Consider the following 22233-nt stretch of genomic DNA (forward strand, 5'->3'; position numbering starts at 1 on the left):
AGCACCGTAATTTGGTACAGGGGATCGCAGTAGAAAAGGGGCACCTGTGGACAAAAATTTTGAAAAAGTGGGAGTGGATCCGCCCCCTAATAAGTTTAATGTACATATTTCCTAAACTACTAAGGCTACCACAACCAAATTTGATGAGCACAAACAGTATTGGAATTCCTACTGACAGTATGAAAATGGATGATTTTGAAAGATGAACCATGTACATAAGTATGTATACTGTTCAAATCTGCTAAAAGCGCAATAAATCAATAACTGTCAACTAACGGTTGTACGTATCATCTAAAACTAAGCGAGATAGATATACGGTTATATATGTATAAATGATCAGGATGACTACAAAAGTTGAAATCTGGTTGACTGTCTGTGGGCAAAAATTTTTTGAAAAGTGGACGTGGCCCTGCTCTCTAACAACAACCCAATTTGCTGAGTACTGATCTTATACAACTTCTACCGACAGTGTGCAAATGGATGAAATCGGAGAATTACCCCGCTCACTCCTCATATAACGGTACCCGTAAACACTACTAACAGCGCGATAAATCAATAACTAAATACGTCAGAGACATTAAATTTTACCACCGAGATGATATGAGAGAGCTTTTTTGGAGCTGGTGTAAAAATTGAACGATGGGCGTGGCACCACCCACTTTTTGGTGAAATAACCTTATGACCAATAAAAACTGTTCAAGCCACTAGGTACCGAATATTTAGATTTAGGTAAATGTTTTATATATATAACTAGAATTAAGGGTTAATCCTTCTCTTAGAATGGTATGTCTGTATAGCCCCCATATACTTAGTATAAAGATTTTCGAACATCCGGCTGACTTTACTCTATATGATTGGTTTTACACCTTAAAGTATTCCCCTGGCCTTGATTCTTGCAAATTTGCAAAAGTATAAAATGTTCGGTTGCACCCGAACTTAGCCCTCCCTTACTTGTTTTAGTATTTGTATGCACTTCTCTGCACTGTATACTTTGCTTGTTTGATTATATAACTTTTAATGTGTACTTATATATCTTATCTTATTAACGTATTTTTCAATTTGTATACACTTCACTCCTTTTGTTTAGTTGACTGCAATTTAATTTTTACTTTGTTTGTTCTTTTATAGAAGATATATATACGAGTATCTGTGTAATGAAGAATGTGCGACGAACTTTCATTAACTTCCACAGATATTGATGAGAAGATCTCGAATGTACGTTGATAAAACCACTTGTAATCGGAATGTACGATTACAGAGGAAGGTACGATGATATGTGGCTAAAATTACTTACACAGAATGTTGCCAGGGTACAACAATCCAAATAATCCGTTAATTCAAGTAATTGGATATCGCTACACAGCTTCTGATGTGGGACAGTAAAGACAACACTCGATTATCTCCTTTAGCTACCAGTGCACTTTGGTTGGTGATCATAGCATCTTTGGAGTAAAGACTGCTCTCAGTTGTCAACTCCGTTAATATCCGTACCAGGCAACAGGCAAAAATTTTATCGTAAAATCACATGAAGCAAACACCGAAAGTAGAAGCAACAAATCGGCAAACAGTCGAGCACATTAAAATTTGCGACTTCGAGTGTCGAAAGTCGACACTTGCTGCTGATCAAGATCGAATGCAACATCAAAAAGGTAATAACGGCGACTGTTGCTGATTTTTGATTTTTGCTGCTGCTTCGACTACGAATTTGCTTTTTTTCCGAAGCAGAAGCTGAAGTCAATGCTCATTTTAAAAAGTCGTGAGCAGTTTTTGTGGATAATATGTGCTGATATGATAGTAAATAGAGCAAAGTTAGAATGACAAAAGTTTTAAAAATTCTACTACTGAAATATGATAAAATCCGGAAACAGCCACGTGTCAAATAACGTGTTAGTTCTCATAAATAAGTTTCTAACTGTCGTGGGACAAAATTAAAGCTGGTTCGTTTTTAATTTGTATTTATTTTTTGAAGCTATACTTCTTATACGAGTTCGGAAGAGGTTGCAATAGATTCAGGTTGCGCAACCTTGCTCAATATGAATCTACGCAACCTTGTCTGCGAAGATGTTCGAGCAGCAAGCGAAGCGCTGGCAATCGACGATCGTTTGTTCGTTTCTTTCGGCACAGCTCGGCTTTTCTACCAACAACACAATGTTGCCATGCTTATGCTGTTGTTGTTTTTGTAGAACAATATTTCAATTTTTGGTTGGTGACATATTCAATGAAAAATAAATTCTGTTGGGATTCGAACCTACGTGCTCGTCGTAACTTTTCAAGAGCTTACCACCAACACCACCATTGACACTTGTATTGCGTTGTCCTAATTATGGTTTGGTTATGCATGAAAGAAATATACTATGGATCGCCGATTGTTACCTCTTTCCTTGCTGCTGCTGCGCATATGTATGTTTGTATGCTTGTGCATTATTGAAGTTATGCTTCTTTTTCTTTCGTTTGTCTTTCATTTCTGCGAATTCTCAACTATTTTGCATATATTTTGGTTGAAATACTCTGCGTTGGCCGTTGAAAAATTAAGGCTATACTTTACAGGATCATTTCTGTAGTTAGTCCTTATTTACATTTTTTTGGAAATCGATCCGCAAAGACGAAGTATATCGTTTTATCTGACAGCGTGAGGTTTAAGAAGTTCATTACTAATTTTGTCTTGTGGCATATTAGAAATGATGTTTCTTCGAAAATCGTTCGCTTACAACGGATAAAACGACTTTTGAGTGGTGATTTTAATGAACAAATTCCTTTTGGTTGAAATGCTTTGCGTTGGCCGTTGAAAAGTTAAGACTATACTTCTCAGGATCATTCATGCCTTTCATTTCTTCAAAGAAATTAATGACATTTAGAAATATGCATAATTTGCATTATTTCGTTGTCATTTCCATATTCGTAGCAATAGAATTTCTATGGCATAAGTAAAGTAATGGCCGCCGATTGTCACCCCTTGCCGCTGTAGCAGCTCAGCCTACAAACATGCGTAAATATGTATGTATGTATACGTATGATCGTGCATACATACCGACGCAGATTTTTGCGAGAAGCACCAGAAAGTTGTGCAATTTATGATTTTTAGCTTTTGCCATCGTCGCGAAAAGACGACTTGTTGGCAAAGGCATGCTCGGGGAGATGTTACGGCCTCTGTTTTTATGAATGAAGCGAGATAGCTTGTGGAATTTGCGCCTGCGTTCATGAATGAAATCGTTTTTGTTGTAAAATTTACTGCACTTGTTCTTCGCCAATTTGGCTGCCATATTGACTTGTGAAGATCAATTTTTTGTTGGTGACATATTCATATGTGTACGCATATGTATCTTTGTATGCTTGTGCATTATTCGGCAATGTATGCAAATATCGGGTGATTTTTTAAGAGCTTGATAACTTTTTTTTAAAAACAAACGCATAAAATTTGCAAAATCTCATCGGTTCTTTATTTGAAACGTTAGATTGGTTCATGACATTTACTTTTTGAAGATAATTTCATTTAAATGTTGACCGCGGCTGCGTCTTAGGTGGTCCATTCGGAAAGTCCAATTTTGGGCAACTTTTTTTCGAGCATTTCGGCCGGAATAGCCCGAATTTCTTCGGAAATGTTGTCTTCCAAAGCTGGAATAGTTGCTGGCTTATTTCTGTAGACTTTAGACTTGACGTAGCCCCACAAAAAATAGTCTAAAGGCGTTAAATCGCATGATCTTGGTGGCCAACTTACGGGTCCATTTCTTGAGATGAATTGTTCTCCGAAGTTTTCCCTCAAAATGGCCATAGAATCGCGAGCTGTGTGGCATGTAGCGCCATCTTGTTGAAACCACATGTCAACCAAGTTCAGTTCTTCCATTTTGGCAACAAAAAGTTTGTTAGCATCGAACGATAGCGATCGCCATTCACCGTAACGTTGCGTCCAACAGCATCTTTGAAAAAATACGGTCCAATGATTCCACCAGCGTACAAACCACACCAAACAGTGCATTTTTCGGGATGCATGGGCAGTTCTTGAACGGCTTCTGGTTGCTCTTCACCCCAAATGCGGCAATTTTGCTTATTTACGTAGCCATTCAACCAGAAATGAGCCTCATCGCTGAACAAAATTTGTCGATAAAAAGCGGATTTTCTGCCAACTTTTCTAGGGCCCATTCACTGAAAATTCGACGTTGTGGCAGATCGTTCGGCTTCAGTTCTTGCACGAGCTGTATTTTATACGGTTTTACACCAAGATCTTTGCGTAAAATCTTCCATGTGGTCGAATAACACAAACCCAATTGCTGCGAACGGCGACGAATCGACATTTCACGGTCTTCAGCCACACTCTCAGAAACAGACGCAATATTCTCTTCTGTACGCACTGTACGCATTCGTGTGGTTGGTTTAATGTCCAATAAAGTAAACTGAGTGCGAAACTTGGTCACAATCGCATTAATTGTTTGCTCACTTGTACATACAGTAATACCTTGTTTTACGTCCGCTTCGTTAACGTTGTCTTGATTTACGTTGTGAAAATATTAGTGACCTCTGCACGCGATTTACGTTGTCAATTTGATTTACGTCGCCTGTATGAAATATGAATTTGGGGAATCCCTTGCTTACATTTATTTATTTTGAATTTTGTCAATATATTTCATGAAGTCGTTCGGTTGATTTTTATAAGGTAAAAGATTATCACAAGGGCATCCACTGCTGCAGATCGTTGTTTGGAATCCACTACTAAAATAAGACCCGTTTTGATGGAAAAGATGGAAAAGGCACTGACTCTTTGGATAAGTGATTTGGGGGAAAAAATATTCCGGTAACTACTTCAGTGATTAAAAGGAAGGCAATTAGTTCATTTAATGATGTAAAGTTAACAACTACAGATTGTGAAGATTTTTGTTTCAACGCGAACTATGGGTGGCTGCAAAACTTTAAAAAAAGGTCCTAACTTTATTCCATGGAGAATCTGCAAGCGCAGACAACGAAGCAGCTAAAAATTTTGTGAAAAATCTAAAGGAGGATACTCACCTCAGCAAATTTTTAATGTGGACGAGACGGGACTTTTTTGGAAACAAATGCCAAAAAGGACGTTTATATCAAAAGAGAAAAGAGCGGCCGCCGGGCCAAAAGTTCCAAAGACAGACTTACACTTCTTCTAATCTTCTTACCGTCGAATACAATGGCGCTTATCCAACCGATGGATCAAAGCGTTATCGCGGCATTTAAAAAATACTACTTACGAAGGACATTTTACAACTTGATTGATGCAATTGATAAAGAATCTCACTGCGCATCTGCTGATGTAGTTCGCAATTTTTGGGTCAAATATAATGTCATGCAAGCAGTGGAAAATATTAAACAAAGCTGGGAAGAAGTATCCGCGACAACGATGAGCCATGCATGGATAAACATATGGCCGGAATATACTACATCTCGATGTGGATCAGAAGAAAATTCCAACGATTTAAATATAGAACTAATTAACTTAGCCCACACTGTTGGCTTCACAGATGTTGATGAATCCGACCTTATTGATATCTTGGAAACAGGTGATGAACCATTAACTAACGCAGAAGCATTGGCATTGACATATACTCCTAATAAAGATGATAATCTATTAGAAAATTCGATGGTCGAAAATGAGTTCACAATTCCCAATCTCAAAGCTATCAGAGGCTTTTAACCACATACAGAAAGCGATCAATATTTTTGAAAAATTCGACAAAGATGAAGAGCGAGTTATCTCAACACGAAACTCAATTAACAATAGCTTGCAACATTACAAAGATTTGTTTACACAAAAGAAACTATTTTTGTCACAGAAGCGGATTGATTCATTTTTCAAGCCCATTTTATCATCCGATACTCCTTCGTCAAGCCAATACCAAACCTCGCAGCGCAATATTCCAGACGAGGATATCCAAATTATCATGTCTGAAATTTCATCAGAGGACTTTACTTCATCAACCCAAGGACAGACATTTAGCCAGCGAAGTCTTCCAGACGATGATATCAAAATGCTCGTGTCTGAAATTTCATCAGCGGACACTACTTCATCAAGCCAAAGAAGTCTTCCCAACGATGATCTGCAAAAGCTTTTGTCTGAAGTATTGATACCAAATAAAAACTTCGAGCAGTGAGATATTCTAAAATTTAAGTACTTTTATTTTATTTATTGCTCAAGTTTGGAGTGAATTCATATTTTAACTTATTATTTTTACATACAAACGAGTATGTAATATGTACATTTATCATAGATATTCCAAAACGGATCTGAATTTCATATGTCGAATTTTTTTACACTTGAAATACACTTACGTGAAGTGAATATAATTTATCTCCTAATTGATATAGTTTTTAACTCTTTTTATGTGCTTATGGACTTTATATACATACAATACATTTCTTAGTATGTAATTGAATTAAATGTGCATTTATGTACTTTATTTGAAACAACCAATAACCTTGCCTTTTTCATAATCATATGGAAAACTACAAATTTGATTAACGTCGTTTCGATTTACGTCGCAATCATTCGGAACCGACCAAAACGTAAATCGAGATATTACTGTATAAGTTTATATGAATGTATGAACATGCAAGTCAATGCGCGCACATGTAATAAGTATATTGATAAGTGATGAAAATATGATTTCAATTTCTGAACGCGCACATGCGTATACATACACTCATATGAGCATGTGCATATACACAAGATAGGATAGAAGATGTATGCCTTTTAACATCGTATACTATACAAATAAATATTTTCCTTACTAATAGAAATTAAATTTATCACAGCAATATACATAATATACATATACATAATATTGCTGTGATAAATTTAATTTCTATTAGTAAGAAAAATATTTATTTATATAGTATACGATGTTAAAATCGAAAAATTAAAAATTTATTCTGTCGTGTGACTTTCCAAGCGCTTACCACCAACACCACCATTGACGCTTTGGTTGCGCTGACTTAAGTATGGTTTGGTTATGCATGTAAGAAACATACGATGGTTCTAATAATTTTGTTTAAGTATAGCAATATGCTTTTGTAGAACGTTTGCATTCGCAAACATACAGACAAATGTGCAAACGACATAATATATGTATGTATGATTGTTTCGCATTTTGCTTCTACGCCGGTCAAATTTCTATACAAAAATCGGCTGAAATGTGTGATAAAATAAAAAATGGACAACTAGGGCCAATAATTTTTAAAAAATTTATTGACAATAAATATAAATGAAAATACATGTAAATTTACTTAAATTTATTGAAATTTCGTTTCGCATTTTTCGGCACTTTCAAATTAATTAATATAAGTAAAATTCAATTGGGCCAAAACGAAACAATGAAATACATAATTATGGAAATGCCGACCGCAAAACGCAAAGGCATATATTGCACATAAATACATAGAAGCGATTTCTTGGTTGAAAGCAAAAATTGAAGCATGAGAAATTAAAATGCCGACGGCAAAACGAAATTGCTTACATTCGTACATTGCGTATGAATCATGAAAATATCATCATTATGTTTAGGTAAATCTTTTATATATTTAAAATGAGTTATTATAAAATTAGATCAAATTAGCATTAAATCATTTGAAAAATAATAAATCAAAAATAAAAGAGTTCTACATACATATTTCCATCCTATGGAATATCAAAGAAATCATTTTATAAATACATATATTTCTGTCTCTTCATATTCTCGGTTAGAATATGTGAGAGAATTGTAAAAAATTTTAAATTGCGAGGCGCATTCCGACCTACCTGATCTTCACAAGCCAATATGGCAGCCAAATTGGCTGGACCTACGATCAATGTTGATAAAATAAATGACAGTGATAATACGCATAACACAGCGGATTCCAGGTTATGTGATGGTAAGTTGCTCTTGAATATTTCAATTGTCCGTAATAGATGCACCTTGTGCATTAAACTTGTGCCTTGAAACTAATATCAATTGGATTGGCAAAAATTTTAATAATTTGATTTTAAATTGATTTTACAGCGGAAAAAGACAGTGTAGCCCGTGTTTCAAGAGGAGGGAAAACAGCACAATATTATCCTGAATACCGAGCACGAAAGAAAGCAGAGCGGGAAAAGGAGAAATTGGAAATGATAGCAGGCAGTCAAACGAGGAAGAGGAAAACAGCTGCGGAATATCAGAGAGCGCGTAAAAAAAGATTCAACGTTTGCTGTTCCATCAATCTCTGCGGGAGCGTCTATAACTACTGATGAATCAACGGTCGTCAATTCACCGATAACTGCTGGGCCTTCAACGCGTGTTGATGGATTACAAAAGAGAGATGATTACGCTGCATATTCTTTTCCGCAACGAAGAGACAGAACTACTTTTCTAGTCAAAGTTCCTTCATTTAGACTTTGCTTTATTCTTCATTTTATGTGCATAATAAATTTATAAAATGTGAATTTAAGTTTTCTAGTTTTCTTTCATACAAAATGATATGCATTTCTTGGAATATCACTAAGAAGTGTAACTTCATCCGTGCGTAGGGACTCCACGCACCTTTTTTTTAATTTGTGATCAAAATACATACATAAAGAATTTTTGAAATACTAGGAGAATATTTTCATATACTGAAAACGCAAAAAACAACAATATCCCTTTGCGCGATTATTTCGCTGAAAACTGGGTTTATGTTTTTGCAAATTAACACATGACAAATTAAGAGAAACCACTGCTAACTCTAGGAGAAGCTAAAGAAATTTTGTTTAAAAAAGGATTAGATATATCTCTAAATACAATACTGGACAGGCTTCAGAGTTCTGGCATCAAACCCAGAATTGCTGTAATTGAAGTCCTACTTTTAAAAACACACGTTAAAAAAGAGTTGTATTTGCCGCAGGAAATTATTTAAATCGCGTTTATATATTGGAACAATGTAATATTTACAAATAGGTTAAGTTTTGTTTTGTTCAACCCCTTGATACGTGTTTGTGAAAAAAGAATATTAAAAGGATGTTAAGAAACCCCAAAATGTGCATGTTTGCAGATGCTTCTCTGCTCATGGATTTGAGAGGCATCGCAGAAGGCCTGAGCGCTGTTAGAATAATAAAATTGCATTAAATTGGTTTACTGAAGTCAGATGAAATGATTTACAGCAAAAATAACCATTAACATACTTCGAAAATACAATGATCCAAAACAGAGCAATGATTTGGGGCAAAATATCTAATCAATGAACACTATATTGTTACTTTAGAATGGTCATCCCAGTCACCAGATCCCAATCGATTAAATAATTGGAGTCTAGTTATAAGTTCGACGACTATTTGTTTTTGACAGGAGATATTTCGTCTTGCCCTCGCTCACTGTCAGACCAATTTGCATTGCTTCCTTATCCAGTTTGGAGAAAGCAGAACTAACAGCGCGGGTGTTGAGGCCAATTATGTCAATATCATTGGCATACGCCAGCAACTATACACTCTTATAGAAGATTGTAAATGCTCGATTAAGTTCTGAAAGTCGAACTATTTTCTTCAGCAGCAGGGTGTCACCTTGTCTGAAACCTCGTTTAGTATCGAACGACTTGGAGAGGTCCCTATCCTGACGGAGCTTTTAGTATTGCTCAACGTCAGTTTACACAGAAGTATTACTTTTGCGGGGATATCAAATTCAGACATCGCGGCTTGAATTCCACAAAAAGAATTAATGGAGAATCAACTAAATTGGTAGAAGAATTGCAAAAATTTCATTTTAGGAGTATACATCTAAATGAAGATTATTGAGTTTAGAAAAATTCCAAGTTAGTTTAGACAAAAAATGGTCAGGATTTCAACGAAACCATTTAGAATCGTCCAAAGATCCCAAAATTAAAAAATAAACTATTTTAAAAATGATATTGAAGAGACGGAAGGTACGCTTTATTTGACAGCGTGCGCCAAATTAAGCGAATCAAAAACGTTAATTAAAGGAAATAGTGCTCCCAGGAAAAAGGAACGCTTTTCAAATCCTGGTTTAGTTCGCAGGCTTCAATTCTTATTAAGAGAATTAGAATAAATATATTGAAGACTGCGAAATAAACGAAATATGCTATCTAGATAGTAAAGAGAAACTAATAGAGAAAACTCGTGATACTGTGCTTGAATTTATTAGGCAGCACGAAAATGAATAGTTAAGTCGTAAATTCTATGATTTAAGAAATAGATTTTACAAACTCATATTAAAATCTAATAGCAAAAAAATGATGCCAATTTTACGTTGCCTCAAGTTGACATTCCTATTTTTTCAGGAGAATACGCTCATTGGCAAACTTTTAGAGAATTGTTTGAGCAAATAAAATATGTATTTTAAAAACTATATTAAGAGGATCGGCTGCAAGTTGCTTACAAGGTTTATTAAACTATAGCTTATGCAAAACTTAGACAAAAATTTAAAGCTTAGGTATGAAAATTTCCTTAAAACCTCCAAGGAAATAGCGACCTTAAATTCACTACACTCGTTTCTGATTCATGAAGGGAATGCACTAGAGCAGCACAAGTTTCAAACACATCACCAAAAATTAAAAATACAGTATTTAAATGCATAATGGGATGTAATACTCAACGTTATGTATTGTTGCTGGCAAAGTGTGCTGTATTGCTGATTATGGTGATATGGGCAAAGGTAGTTCACAAGCTCTGCGTAGTTTCGACGGAATCGTCTTTGTCACCGAAATCGATTCCATCGTTGCTTTGCAAGCGGTTATTGAAGGATATGAAGTAACCAACATGGAGCATACAAAGAAGGTACCATCTTTGTAACAACAACTGGTTGCAAGGACATTGTTAATGGCGCACATTTTGAAGACATGCTCGATGATACGATCGTTTGTAATATTGGTAATTTCGATTGTGAAATCGACGTCGCCTGGTTGAATGCCAATGCCAAGGAGAAGATTAATGTCAAACCCCAAGATCGTTATACACTATCCAATAGTAATCCCAGCTTGTGATGTTCAACTCGTTCAGAAATCAAGTGCTGGCACAAATCGAATTGTGGACAAAGGCTGACAAATACAACGAGATGTGCCTCTGTTTCCGAAAATACTCGATGAAGAGGTCGCTAGTCTACACTTGAAGAAATTGGGCATACGATAGTGCATTACGGCATGAATACTGACAACCTAATCCTATTAATTGCTGATGCAGTCATCGTAACAATAGTCCTACGACACATCTGTAATTCAGCAAGGCACGTATATATGGTAGGAGGATATATCTTCCGAAATTAATTATTGATATTAGTAAATTAGAATAATATTACAAATTTTAAATGTAGTACAATAGAAAATAGCGTATATAAGAAAAACTATTAAAAGTTCGACCCGCCAATCTTGTGAAGAAAACCTTTGCGCGGTGTCCACGGCGAACATCGCATTCAGTAGAACGAAGAGTTGTATGAGATATACGACGACATTGACACAGTTCAGCGAGTTAAGAGACAGCGGCAGCGCTGGCTAGGTATGTTGTATGTATTCTTATTTATTTATCTTCTAATGTTATACTAACTCTGTGGTATTGAATATTTTTTGTAAAAACAACATTTTTTGACTTTTTAATACATAATAATCACAAAAATTTGAAGATTGTAGAATTGTATAAAAATATGTTTACCTTAATTACGCCTGCAGAATCACTTCGAAAGTTAAAGTCGCCGAATAGAAAATAAGGGACAATCTCATTGTCCTTGTCCATATCGAATCTAGAAAAATTTTGAGAAAGTAAGTTTTAATTAAATGGGTTTAACTATTGATAGTAACCTTTGCAATGTGTGAATCAATGCCTTTCGCCTTCGTTGTGAATAAACTGAAGGGAATTCAATAAGTGCAGTTAAATTTGAGGCATCATGAAATAAATGCATATTTACAAAATCTAAAATGGTACCATTGATATTCCAACGTGTTCTCATAAATCCTTTCCTTGACCATTTGCACTAGAAAACAGTAATGTGTATAAGTATTATATTCAGTATTTATTTCCGTACAAATTACCTCAGGAAAAAAATCAAGCGGAAATTTTGACTTATCTTTCGTTGGTACATTTTCTATATTTCCAAAATAAAAATTTTTTCCTTGTGTAGTTTCCCACGAGCAATTTTTGAAATTCCAAAGACGACTGTTAGGTATAGTATTATGGCCGAAATACAAGTTTCCTAAAGCCTTAAAAAATGGTAACTATTTGCACATTTCAACAATTAAAATAATAATAGTAACGTATTTACCGTGAACTGCTCCTGTGAATTAAAGTTTTCATCCAGATATATGCGCACAATGGAGAATTCTTGCATTTCATAAGCTTCACACAGAGATTTCACAAACTCTTTCACATAATGAGAAGATTGCTCGTAGGTTTTTCCGCCAACTTCTTGCAAGTGAAGAGCTATAAATTGTGGGTGTAGCTGTTTTACTGTTAACATGAACTCATGAATCCATTGTTGCATCAATATTAAAGGCTGCAAGAATGGACAAATTTATTAAGTGCAATAGCTTCTTTAAGAATCTAATCTTGAAGAATTTTGTACAATCATTCTAAGTCTTAAAATTAGTTATGTGCACTTTTATCACATTTATTTTTTTACCTTTTTCTAGCTTTTTTTTTTAATATTCAAAGGAATCTAAAAAATATTGAAGCTTTGATGGCAGACTGCATTAAAATATAATTTTTTATAGTAATATGGTATAAAATATATAATAGAACGAGTTCTCTGAGTAAAGCTTTATAAACATTATAATAGAAATTTATTTAAAGAGTTACATTTTTACTACTAAAACGAACAGTTTATATTATATTCCTCTTGTGGATATATGAGGTTCAACTGAGAAACCAAGTAAATATGTAGGATATTGTTCTTACAGATTTGAGCGAACTGGAATATTAAGAAAATATATGTATATACAACAAGCGCTATTTTTACAAATATGTAATAGTTTTATATACAAATAATTCGTAGTAAATTTGTCATAACACAAATCTTGAATTGTACAACTCCTCACAACCTTTTTGATTAACTAGAAAATGTCCAGGTTGGACATCTTAAATCAGATATATGGGAGGTATTGATCCAATCCAATTTTATAAAATTTGGCATTACGACATATCATTAAAAAAAAGAGTTTTATAACGGTACTTCAAATACCAATATACAGATGTTATAAGGAGTAAAGACAACTGGATACTTAAAAATCGTAATAGTTATGTGGGGGCTATGGATACACAGTTATTAGAAAAACATACTTTTTCGATTTAATTAACATAACTTAAATATTGGCCGAATTGAGCACAAAACAGTAAGACTCAAAGTAATTTCCTTCTACGCAATACACTCACGCCAACGGTTTTTCCAGTCCTCGAAACAGTTGTCAAAGTCAAGTGACTCATAACGGTTTCCCCGAAGCGATCTTTTAAGTTTACTACTTCAAACTCACAAAGAATCAATGCAGGATGCGGCGGTGTATTATCGTCAGCTCAAAATTTCGGTTTCTTTTTACGAATACCTTCGCGAAAACGACGCGTAACACTCAAATTCTTATTGATAGTTTGGTAGGTCGGAAGGAATTCGGTGTGCACCACACCTCGAAGAAAACTGTCAACATAACCTTGAAATTTGACCTGCTTTTCAAAATCACTGATCCTTCCGATATTCCAACGATGCCAGCAAGATCTCTGACTGTTAATCGACGATTCACAAACACCAATTCCTTTATTTTATTGACGTGTTGATCACCAGTTTATGTTGATGGCCGTCCTGAACGTGGTTTGTCGGCAACGCGTCTCTAGCCTAGAAAAAAAATCTTTCGATGGTTGGGTTTTCGCGCGAAATTTAAATTAGAAAGTCTTACTATTTTTTGACCACAGTAATATTCGGTATAAAGTAATTCTTTATATGTCATTAGGTTTCGGGGCCTACGGGAGGAAATTACCCGATATGCAGGCATACTATTATCACGAGAGTTTTTTCCAAATTTCATATATTTTAAGTAAAACGTACATATATAGTCACTAGGGTCCACATTTTCTGTATCTAGGGGATTGAACAGTTATAGCCCTTTTTTTAAATTTTTTATACATCAGTTGACATACTTTAAAGGCACTATTCGTAAAAAGTTTTATCCCGATTTATTCATTGGTTAAAATTGGTTGAGTAGGTTCCGAAATATGGGTTTTCACCTAAAAGTGGGCAATACCACCCCAACATCCAATTTCTACATCGACTTCTATTAAGTCCTATTGTACCATCCCGGACGAAAAATTTAATGTCTCTGACGCACTTAGTTATTGATTTATGTCACTTTTCGTAGATACAATCTGGTTTCTTTTATTTTCAAACTGCCGCGGCATGCCGTAACAAGTATCAAAAGCCTTTGTTCTGAGGAAATTTGGGTTATGCAGCTTAAATAGTTTGGGAAACATATTCATTACACCTATTAGGAGGCAACCCAAGTCCACTTTTAAAAGATTTTCAAACCACAAATATATGTCATTCGTGCGTTATATAATTTCAATGATAAAACTAAGGCATAACATATTGTATTTAATAGATTTAATTATATTGTTTAGAATGAACAATTGAATTAAAAAAAAAAAATTCAATTTGCCGTAAAAGTTCGAAAATTCCAGAAATTACCCAGAAGTTAACTTTAACCTTGAATAACTTTTAAAGGAGTGCGTATATCGAAAAATTGTCAAGACTTTTTTGTAGAGCATTCAATTCTGTACAAGAATATGACTTTTTTATTCCTACAAACGAGAAAGTTCCAGAGAAAAAAAATATTCGTAAAAAGTGGCAAAATCCCATGTTATTTAAATGGGAAATGTATCGTGATTGGGTCACGGTTTATTATGAAAATTAAGGGCTTTTTATGGTCTGATATTTTTTTTTTAGATGGAAAACTAAAAGTTTAGGGGCCGTCTCGTCAAAATTAAACAATTTGGTAAATAACGGACACCCTAATGTATGAATATGGGCCATTCCATCAATTGGCGACATGGTTTTGTACCCGTGGTTCTCCGATTTTGACGAAACTTTAGAATATCATAATATAGACCAAAATAAGAATATCTGTAAACTTTTTAGTGGTCAAAGTTGCTCCATTGTTTTTTGGCGCGCAATTCAAATTGAGATCAAACAAAAAAATGACTATTTCTTTTATTTTTTAACGACCTCAAAATTGAGTGAAAAAAATTTTGCAGTTATCCAATTTTATGTAAAAAAATCTCAGCTTTCTGATAAAAATATTTTCAAAATCCAAAAAAATTTTAATAATCCAAAAAAAAACATCTTTTCCTTGTTCGATTCCTTGTTCAATTTTACATACGAATCAGTGTTCAAAAATATGGGACTCTGATCCCATGAGCAGCAAAAAAAATTCAAAGTTGTCGCTCAAAATCCAAAAAAAAAATAACTTTTTTCTAAAAGTCCCATTTTTTGTGCTTTCCACGTTAAAAAATAAAAGAAATAGTCATTTTTTGTTTGATCTCAATCTGAACTGCGCGCCAAAAAACAATGGAGCAACTTTGACCCCTAAAAAGTTGACAGATATTCTTATTTTGGTCTATATTATGATATTCTAAAGTTGCGTCAAAATCGGAGAACCACGGGTACAAAACCATGTCGCCAATTGATGGAATGGCCCATATATATGTAACTTCATATATAAAAAAAGATATTTGAACCATAATACATATATATTTTGTTTAAACAAACTGCAATTCCATTTAATGAAAATGCTTATAGAAATATATAATTTGTGATATTTTCAGTTTGGTTGTTTTATAAAAATATTCAAAGAATTGAGGTTTTTTTCTATTATTGTTTTGTTAAATTTAAAAAATAGAAGTTGCCTCTGGAAATGTATTGAAATAATAATACGCGCTAAGGAAAAGGAACTCATATTTCCAGATATATAAAAAATCATCAAATTAAAATATATTTGCGCGGTATGGCATTATTGATTGAAAGTGGTTAAGCACACAAATAGGTTACAAACGCTAATGGCAGAAACATAAAATACCGCCTCTCCCTTCGCTACGAGCGGCAAGCGGTTTGTTCTCGTTTTCATTCCAACAATGTTGCCATTACTCAATACGCATATGTAGTTTTCTACACATCTAACTTTTCAATTATAATTTTTCATAATATAAAATATCAAAACTGAAATCAAAATATTAAAAATATTTTATATATTTTTAAATAATAGCATTTGACTCTGGTTTTGAGTTAGTTCAAGAAACTTTCGAACATATTGAAAACATGTTTTATAATTACTACAGTATATCGAGATTGGCAGCCCTGCGAGAGAGCAATCTGTTGACGCGTTTCTACGTAGAAAACCCGAAATCGTTGGAAATTCTATGGTAAGCGGGCGGTAGAAGCGGTGTTGGCTTATCATTCACATTGCGCTCTCATAAGATTCATTTGGGCATATGTGTTTGAAGAAACAGTGGTTCATAAACTGAAGTTGTTATTAAAATTACTTTTTATTAGGAAGTTTAAAGAAATAACCAGGTTTGTAACTTTTTGATTCGAAAATTATATCTATGTTTGGAAGTACCTACATTTGTGAATAATTTTTTTTCAATAATGAAATTAAACAAACATAAAATAAGAAGTAGTTTATCTGATTTAAATTTTGGTACAATAATGCGTGTAGCTACAGCAAATGAGATCAAACCAAACATAGAATTTATTATTTGAAATAAACTAAATTAAATGCTGTTATAAAGACATATTAAAAAAAATGATTACTAAAATAAAATATTTATTATACTTTTTGTTATTTGTCTTACATTTCATAAATTTATAGTAATTAGAAAGAATCTTAAAATTGTTAGGCAATTTTACAGTTATTACCCACAGTTCAACTTCCCATATAAGCGGGCGCTCTCATTTGTAAACATGGTGTGTTAAAATACGTTGCTCTCACTTCCCTCTTCATGTCCCTGCCGTAAGTTAAACGCATTTGAAGGACCTCTACGTACCTAAGTTCGCATTGGTCGTAAAGAGTTGTTTTAATTTTCGCTGCGCCACTCACCGGCATAAACAATGTTATGTCCTTCCACTCGAACTACAAGTAAGCCAACACAATTTTTTCACAATTTTCTGGATTACATTCAATCGTTGTTTTCAAAATTCTCCATCGGGCAGTCAATATACCAAAGGAATTTTCTATGACTATACGAACGCGTGACAATCGATAATTGAAAAGGCGTTTCGTGTGTGTTAGATTAGCTCCGGGAAACGGGCACATTAAATTACTTCGTAATGGGAATGCAGCATCTCCAACGAAAAAGTAAGGAAATGATTCGGGTGACACGTCAGACAGTGGCACATGTGGTGGCAAAGTCAGAGTGTTTTGTATTAATGCATGACGAAATGGAGTAAATCGAAAGATTCCTGCATAAATAATAACAGAAATGCATTATACTCGAATGTTAAACAATTTAACATACAGTACCTCCGTCACTTTGACTTCCATAGCTGCCAATACTAACTGCTGTGAACGTATATTTCGTATCACATACAGCCATAAAAATGATGATAAATAATTTTTCATAATTGTAGAACATCGAATTGGAATTGGCCGGGCACTTAATAGCAACGTGCTTACCATCAATTGCACCGACACAATTCGGAATGTTCCACATATTATAAAAATCTTTTTCAATGTCCTCGTATTGAGACTCTGTTAGCTCGCTTACATAAATTGGGGAAAGTAGCTGCCAGATTACATCACACGACTCTAATATGATTTCGCGTGTTGACTTTCCTAACTTATAGCTCCATGCAATGCTCTGCACCGACACGCCTTGTGACAAATACAATTGTAAGAAAAGTACATATGTACATATATACACAACCAATACACAATACAATCAACTTACAGTAATACCAACGAGAGCCTTTCCTCGGGTCTAATCCGCTGCCTTGGCTTCTTCACGGATTTCCATACTAAATTGGGAAGCAAATTATAGATGGCCGGCGGCATCCTTGTATGCAAAAAAAGTTGTTCTGGTTCGTTGTTTTTCATTACCAGAAAAGTTTTTAACTGGTAACCGCAAAAGCTCCAGTTTTTATTGATTGGGCCAATTTGGTACCTTCTCTTTCCTTTTTTGTTTTTATATAAAGTATATACATATAAAAATTCGCACAAACTTAAAAACATTTCACTGCTATTGTCCACTTCCATATTGCTCCTGACACAATTTTTTGAATTATATGAAATGTAAACAAAAGAGAACAGCTGATTTCTACGTTTTTCCTATGTGCTCAACTTTTAACAAATTTTGCTCCCTAAGGAAGGCAAAGGAAGGAAGGGAGTAGCGTTTTTGGCTGTTTCCGCTAGTAGATTTCCACGGCATTTGGATTTTTGTCGTAGAAACGTGTCAGCTGATTGCTCTCTCACAACGCAGGGTTGCCAATCTCGACATACTGTAGTAATTATAAAAGTTGCCTTCAATATGTCTGAAATTTTCTTAAAATAACTAAAAATCAGTCTCGAATGCTATTATTTATAAATATATAAACAATTTTTAATAGTTTGTTTTCAGTTTTGAAATTTTTTCTATTATGAAAAATTGTAATTGAAAACTTAGATATGTACAAAACTATATACAAATACGTATTGAGCAATGGCAACATTGTTCAAACTAAAACAAAAAAAGATGGAGGATTTCTGCGTTTTTACCACGGGCTCAACTTTTGACACATTTTGCTCGCTAAATAAGGCAACTGAGGAGGGAGTAGCGTTTTTCGTTGTTTGCGCTATTAGTAAGTTAGCTTCTACATTTAAATGATACGTGTACAAATTGGCAGGTGTCGAACCATTAGTTCATAGAGTATTGCATTTTGAGTAATGCTACTTTTGTTAGTTTACGAAAAATGGATCAAACGGAATTTCGTGTGTTAACAAAGCATTGATTTTTGGGTGTAAAAATTCCAAGGTTTGGATTGAGCAACATTATTTGAACTCTGCACCAAGCAAATCAAATGTTGAAAAGTGGTTTGTTAAGTTTTAACGAGGCGAAATAAGCACCGAATACGATGAACGCAGTGGACGCCCTAAAGAGTCGAAGTGTGGAAAGTTCTCTGATCGCCATTCACTTGGGAGTGGCCAGAAACGATTCTTTTACATATGGCTCAAGCAGCTCACGACTTCCGGTCTTTGACCAACTATCCTCTGGGTGGCCTAAGAACATGCTTTTGAAGGCGAGCTAAATTAAGAAGAAGAAACATCCCCTACATAGGGTTGTGCGCTGGGTTTGGATCCGCCACGTAAATAACACCCCCAATGAAAAGGAACAACAAGCCTCGAATGTGTGACCCCCCTTTTGATGACGACCATGGCAAACGAAATAAGGACTACGATTTAAGGGTATTCACCTGGAATGTCCGGTCCCTTAATTGGGAAGGTGCCACTGGACAGCTGGTTGATGTCCTCGTTAGAGTGAAGGCTGACATCACCGCCGTCCAAGAAATGCGATAGACGGGACAAGGACAGAGACGAGTAGGTCCTTGTGGCATTCACTACAGTGGCCATATAAAGGAGCACAACTTTGGTGTAGGATTCGTGGTGGGAGAGACACTCCGTCGCCGAGTACTATCATTCAATCCGGTGAATGAACGTCTAGCCACAATCCGCATCAAAGCGAGGTTCTTCAACATATCGCTGATTTGCGCCCACGCCCCGACGGAAGAGAAGGACGAGGTGACCAAAGATGCCTTCTATGAGCGCTTGGAGCGCGCTTATGAGAGCTGCCACCGCCACGATGTCAAAATCGTGCTTGGCGACTTTAACACCAGGGTGGGCAAAGAAGGTATATTTGGCACTACGGTCGGCAAATTCAGCCTCCACGACGAAACATCCCCAAATGGGTTGAGGCTGATTGACTTCGCCGGGGCCCGAAATATGGTTATCTGTGGTACTAGATTCCAGCACAAGAAGATTTATTAAGCTACCTGGCTGTCTCCGGATCGAAAAGCCACCAACCAGATCGATCATGTTGTGATAGACGGAAGGCACGTCTCCAGTGTTTTAGATGTGTATGGGCTCCCAGGTCCTAACATCGACTCGGATCTTGTTGCAGCCAAGATTCGCACCCGCCTCTGTGCAGCAAAAAACTCACGCCAACAAACACAAGGAAGGTTCGACGTCGAGAAGCTGCAATCACAACAGACAGCCGAACGATTTTCTACTCGGCTTGCACTCCTGTTCTCTGAGAGCACTCGTCAACACTCGGTATAAGGGAACTGTGGGACGGCATTTCAAACTCCTTACGTACAGCTGCATCCGAAACCCTTGGTTTTCGGAAAGTGCAAAAGAACAGCTGGTACGACGAGGAGTGCCGTGTCGCAGCGGAGAGAAAACAGACTGCCTACCTCGCAACGTTACGGTGGACCACAACACGTGCGGGATGGGATAGACACCGAGAGTTGAAGAGGTAAGCAAGACGCATTTGCAGACAGAAAAAAAAAGAGGCCAAAATGCGTGAGTACGAAGAGCTTGATGAGCTGGCCGACAGGGGTAATGCTCGAAAATTCTACGAAAAAATGCGGCGGCTTACAGAAGGTTTGATGACCGGAGCATACTCTTGTAGAACCCCCAAAGGTGATCTAGTGACCGATGCCCAGAGCATACTTAAATTCTCCAGCCCGCTGAATGGCAGTGAACGCACAACGCCAGGAGAAGGCGAACCCGATTCCCCAATCGTTGACGATGGAGCAGACGTTCCATTGCCCTACCATGAAGAAGTTCGAATAGCAATTACCCACCTGAAGAACAACAAAGCGGCGGGGGCCGATAGATTGCCAGTCGAGCTATTCAAACACGGCGGAGAAGAACTGATAGGGAGCACGCATCAGCTTCTTTGTAAAATATGGTCGGACTAAAGCATGCCCAACGATTGGAATTTATGTGTGCTATGCCTAATCCATAAAAAAGGAGACCCCACAATCTGCGCCAACTACAGTGGGATTAGCCTCCTCAACATCGCATATAAGGTTATATCGAGCGTATTGTGTGAAAGATTAAAGGCCACCGTCAACAAACTGATTGGACCTTATCAGTGTGGCTTTAGACCTGGAAAATCAACAACCGACCAGATATTTACCATGCGGTAAAGCTTGGAAAAGACCCGTGAAAGGAGAATCGACACACACCACCTCTTCGTCGATTTCAAAGCTGCTTTCGACAGCAAGAAAAGGAGCTGCCTTTATGCCGCGATGTCTGAATTTGGTATCCCCCCAAAACTAATACGGCTGTGTAAACTGACGTTGAGCAACACCAAAAGCTCCGTCAGAATCGGGAAGGACCTCTCCGAGCCGTTCGATACCAAACGAGGTTTCAGACAAGGCGATTCCCTATCGTGTGACTTTTTCAACCTGCTTCTGGAGAAAATAGTTCGAGCTGCAGAACTTAGTAGAGAAGGTACCATCTTTTATAAGAGTGTACAGCTGCTGGCGTATGCTGATGATATTGATATCATCGGCCTTAACACCCGCGCCGTTAGTTCTGTTTTCTCCAGACTAGACAAAAGGAAGCAAAACAAATGGGTCTGGCAGTGAACGAGGGCAAGACGAAATATCTCCTGTCATCAAACAAACAGTCGTCGCACTCGCGACTTGGCACTCACGTCACTGTTGACAGTCATAACTTTGAAGTTGTAGATAATTTCGTCTATTTAGGAACCAGTATTAACACCACCAACAATGTCAGCCTGGAAATCCAACGCAGGATTGCTCTTGCCAACAGGTGCTACTTCGGACTGAGTAGGCAATTGAAAAGTAAAGTCCTCTCTCGACGAACAAAAGCTCAACTCTATAAGTCGCTCATAATTCCCGTCCTGTTCTATGGTGCAGAGGCTCGGGCGATGACAGCAACCGATGAGACGACGTTACGAGTTTTCGAGAAAAAATTCTGCGAAAGATGTATGGTCCCTTGCGCATTGGCCACGGCGAACGGAGTGGAGGTCTTCCTCTTCCTAAGTATTGCCGAATTAAAGGGGTGGTATGGTAACAAATTTTCAAAACATCGAACAAGATTTGCTTGCTGTTTTGATTACTTTAAACCCTTAATAATAATGTAGAAACCTTCCTTTGACTCAGATGGTAACGAAAAGTTCTTAAAAATGAGATCCGCCGCAAATTGTCGTGCGCTCGAATCGCACAGCTGGCGCGTTTTAAACGCGTTTTTCTCGAAACAGTGCTTTTTGAACTTGTACCCACAATTCCAGCCAATCTCCTTGGTCGA

At 36.3% G+C, this 22233-nt stretch overlaps 1 protein-coding gene, 1 long non-coding RNA gene, 1 other non-coding gene and 1 pseudogene across 17 annotated transcripts in view; 2 read left to right on the forward strand and 2 right to left on the reverse strand.

Moving 5' to 3' along the window:
* The window catches only part of LOC120780668 (inositol polyphosphate-5-phosphatase A), a 530962-nt gene that overhangs the window by 340734 nt on the left and 167995 nt on the right, over positions 1 to 22233 (reverse strand). For all 15 annotated transcript variants that reach the window (XM_040112928.1, XM_040112926.1, XM_040112933.1 and 12 more), the window contains 4 exons: positions 12210 to 12440; positions 11980 to 12147; positions 11749 to 11921; positions 11603 to 11690 (listed from right to left, as the gene is read on the reverse strand). In XM_040112928.1, coding sequence (XP_039968862.1) covers positions 11603 to 11690; positions 11749 to 11921; positions 11980 to 12147; positions 12210 to 12440 — 660 coding nt within the window. The remainder of the gene's footprint in view (positions 1 to 11602; positions 11691 to 11748; positions 11922 to 11979; positions 12148 to 12209; positions 12441 to 22233) is intronic.
* LOC120781038 lies at positions 2531 to 2734 on the forward strand. Its single transcript, XR_005705996.1, has one exon. It is a non-coding gene; the product is annotated as a small nucleolar RNA U3 (small nucleolar RNA).
* Positions 10529 to 11086, forward strand: LOC120780357 (annotated as a pseudogene).
* LOC120780673 lies at positions 16845 to 18394 on the reverse strand. The gene is made up of 3 exons (XR_005705947.1): positions 17870 to 18394; positions 17443 to 17793; positions 16845 to 17381 (listed from the first exon to the last, which is right to left on the reverse strand). It is a non-coding gene; the product is annotated as an uncharacterized LOC120780673 (long non-coding RNA).

Source organism: Bactrocera tryoni, unplaced genomic scaffold (assembly GCF_016617805.1).
Source record: "Bactrocera tryoni isolate S06 unplaced genomic scaffold, CSIRO_BtryS06_freeze2 scaffold_25, whole genome shotgun sequence".
Lineage (NCBI taxonomy): Eukaryota > Metazoa > Arthropoda > Insecta > Diptera > Tephritidae > Bactrocera > Bactrocera tryoni.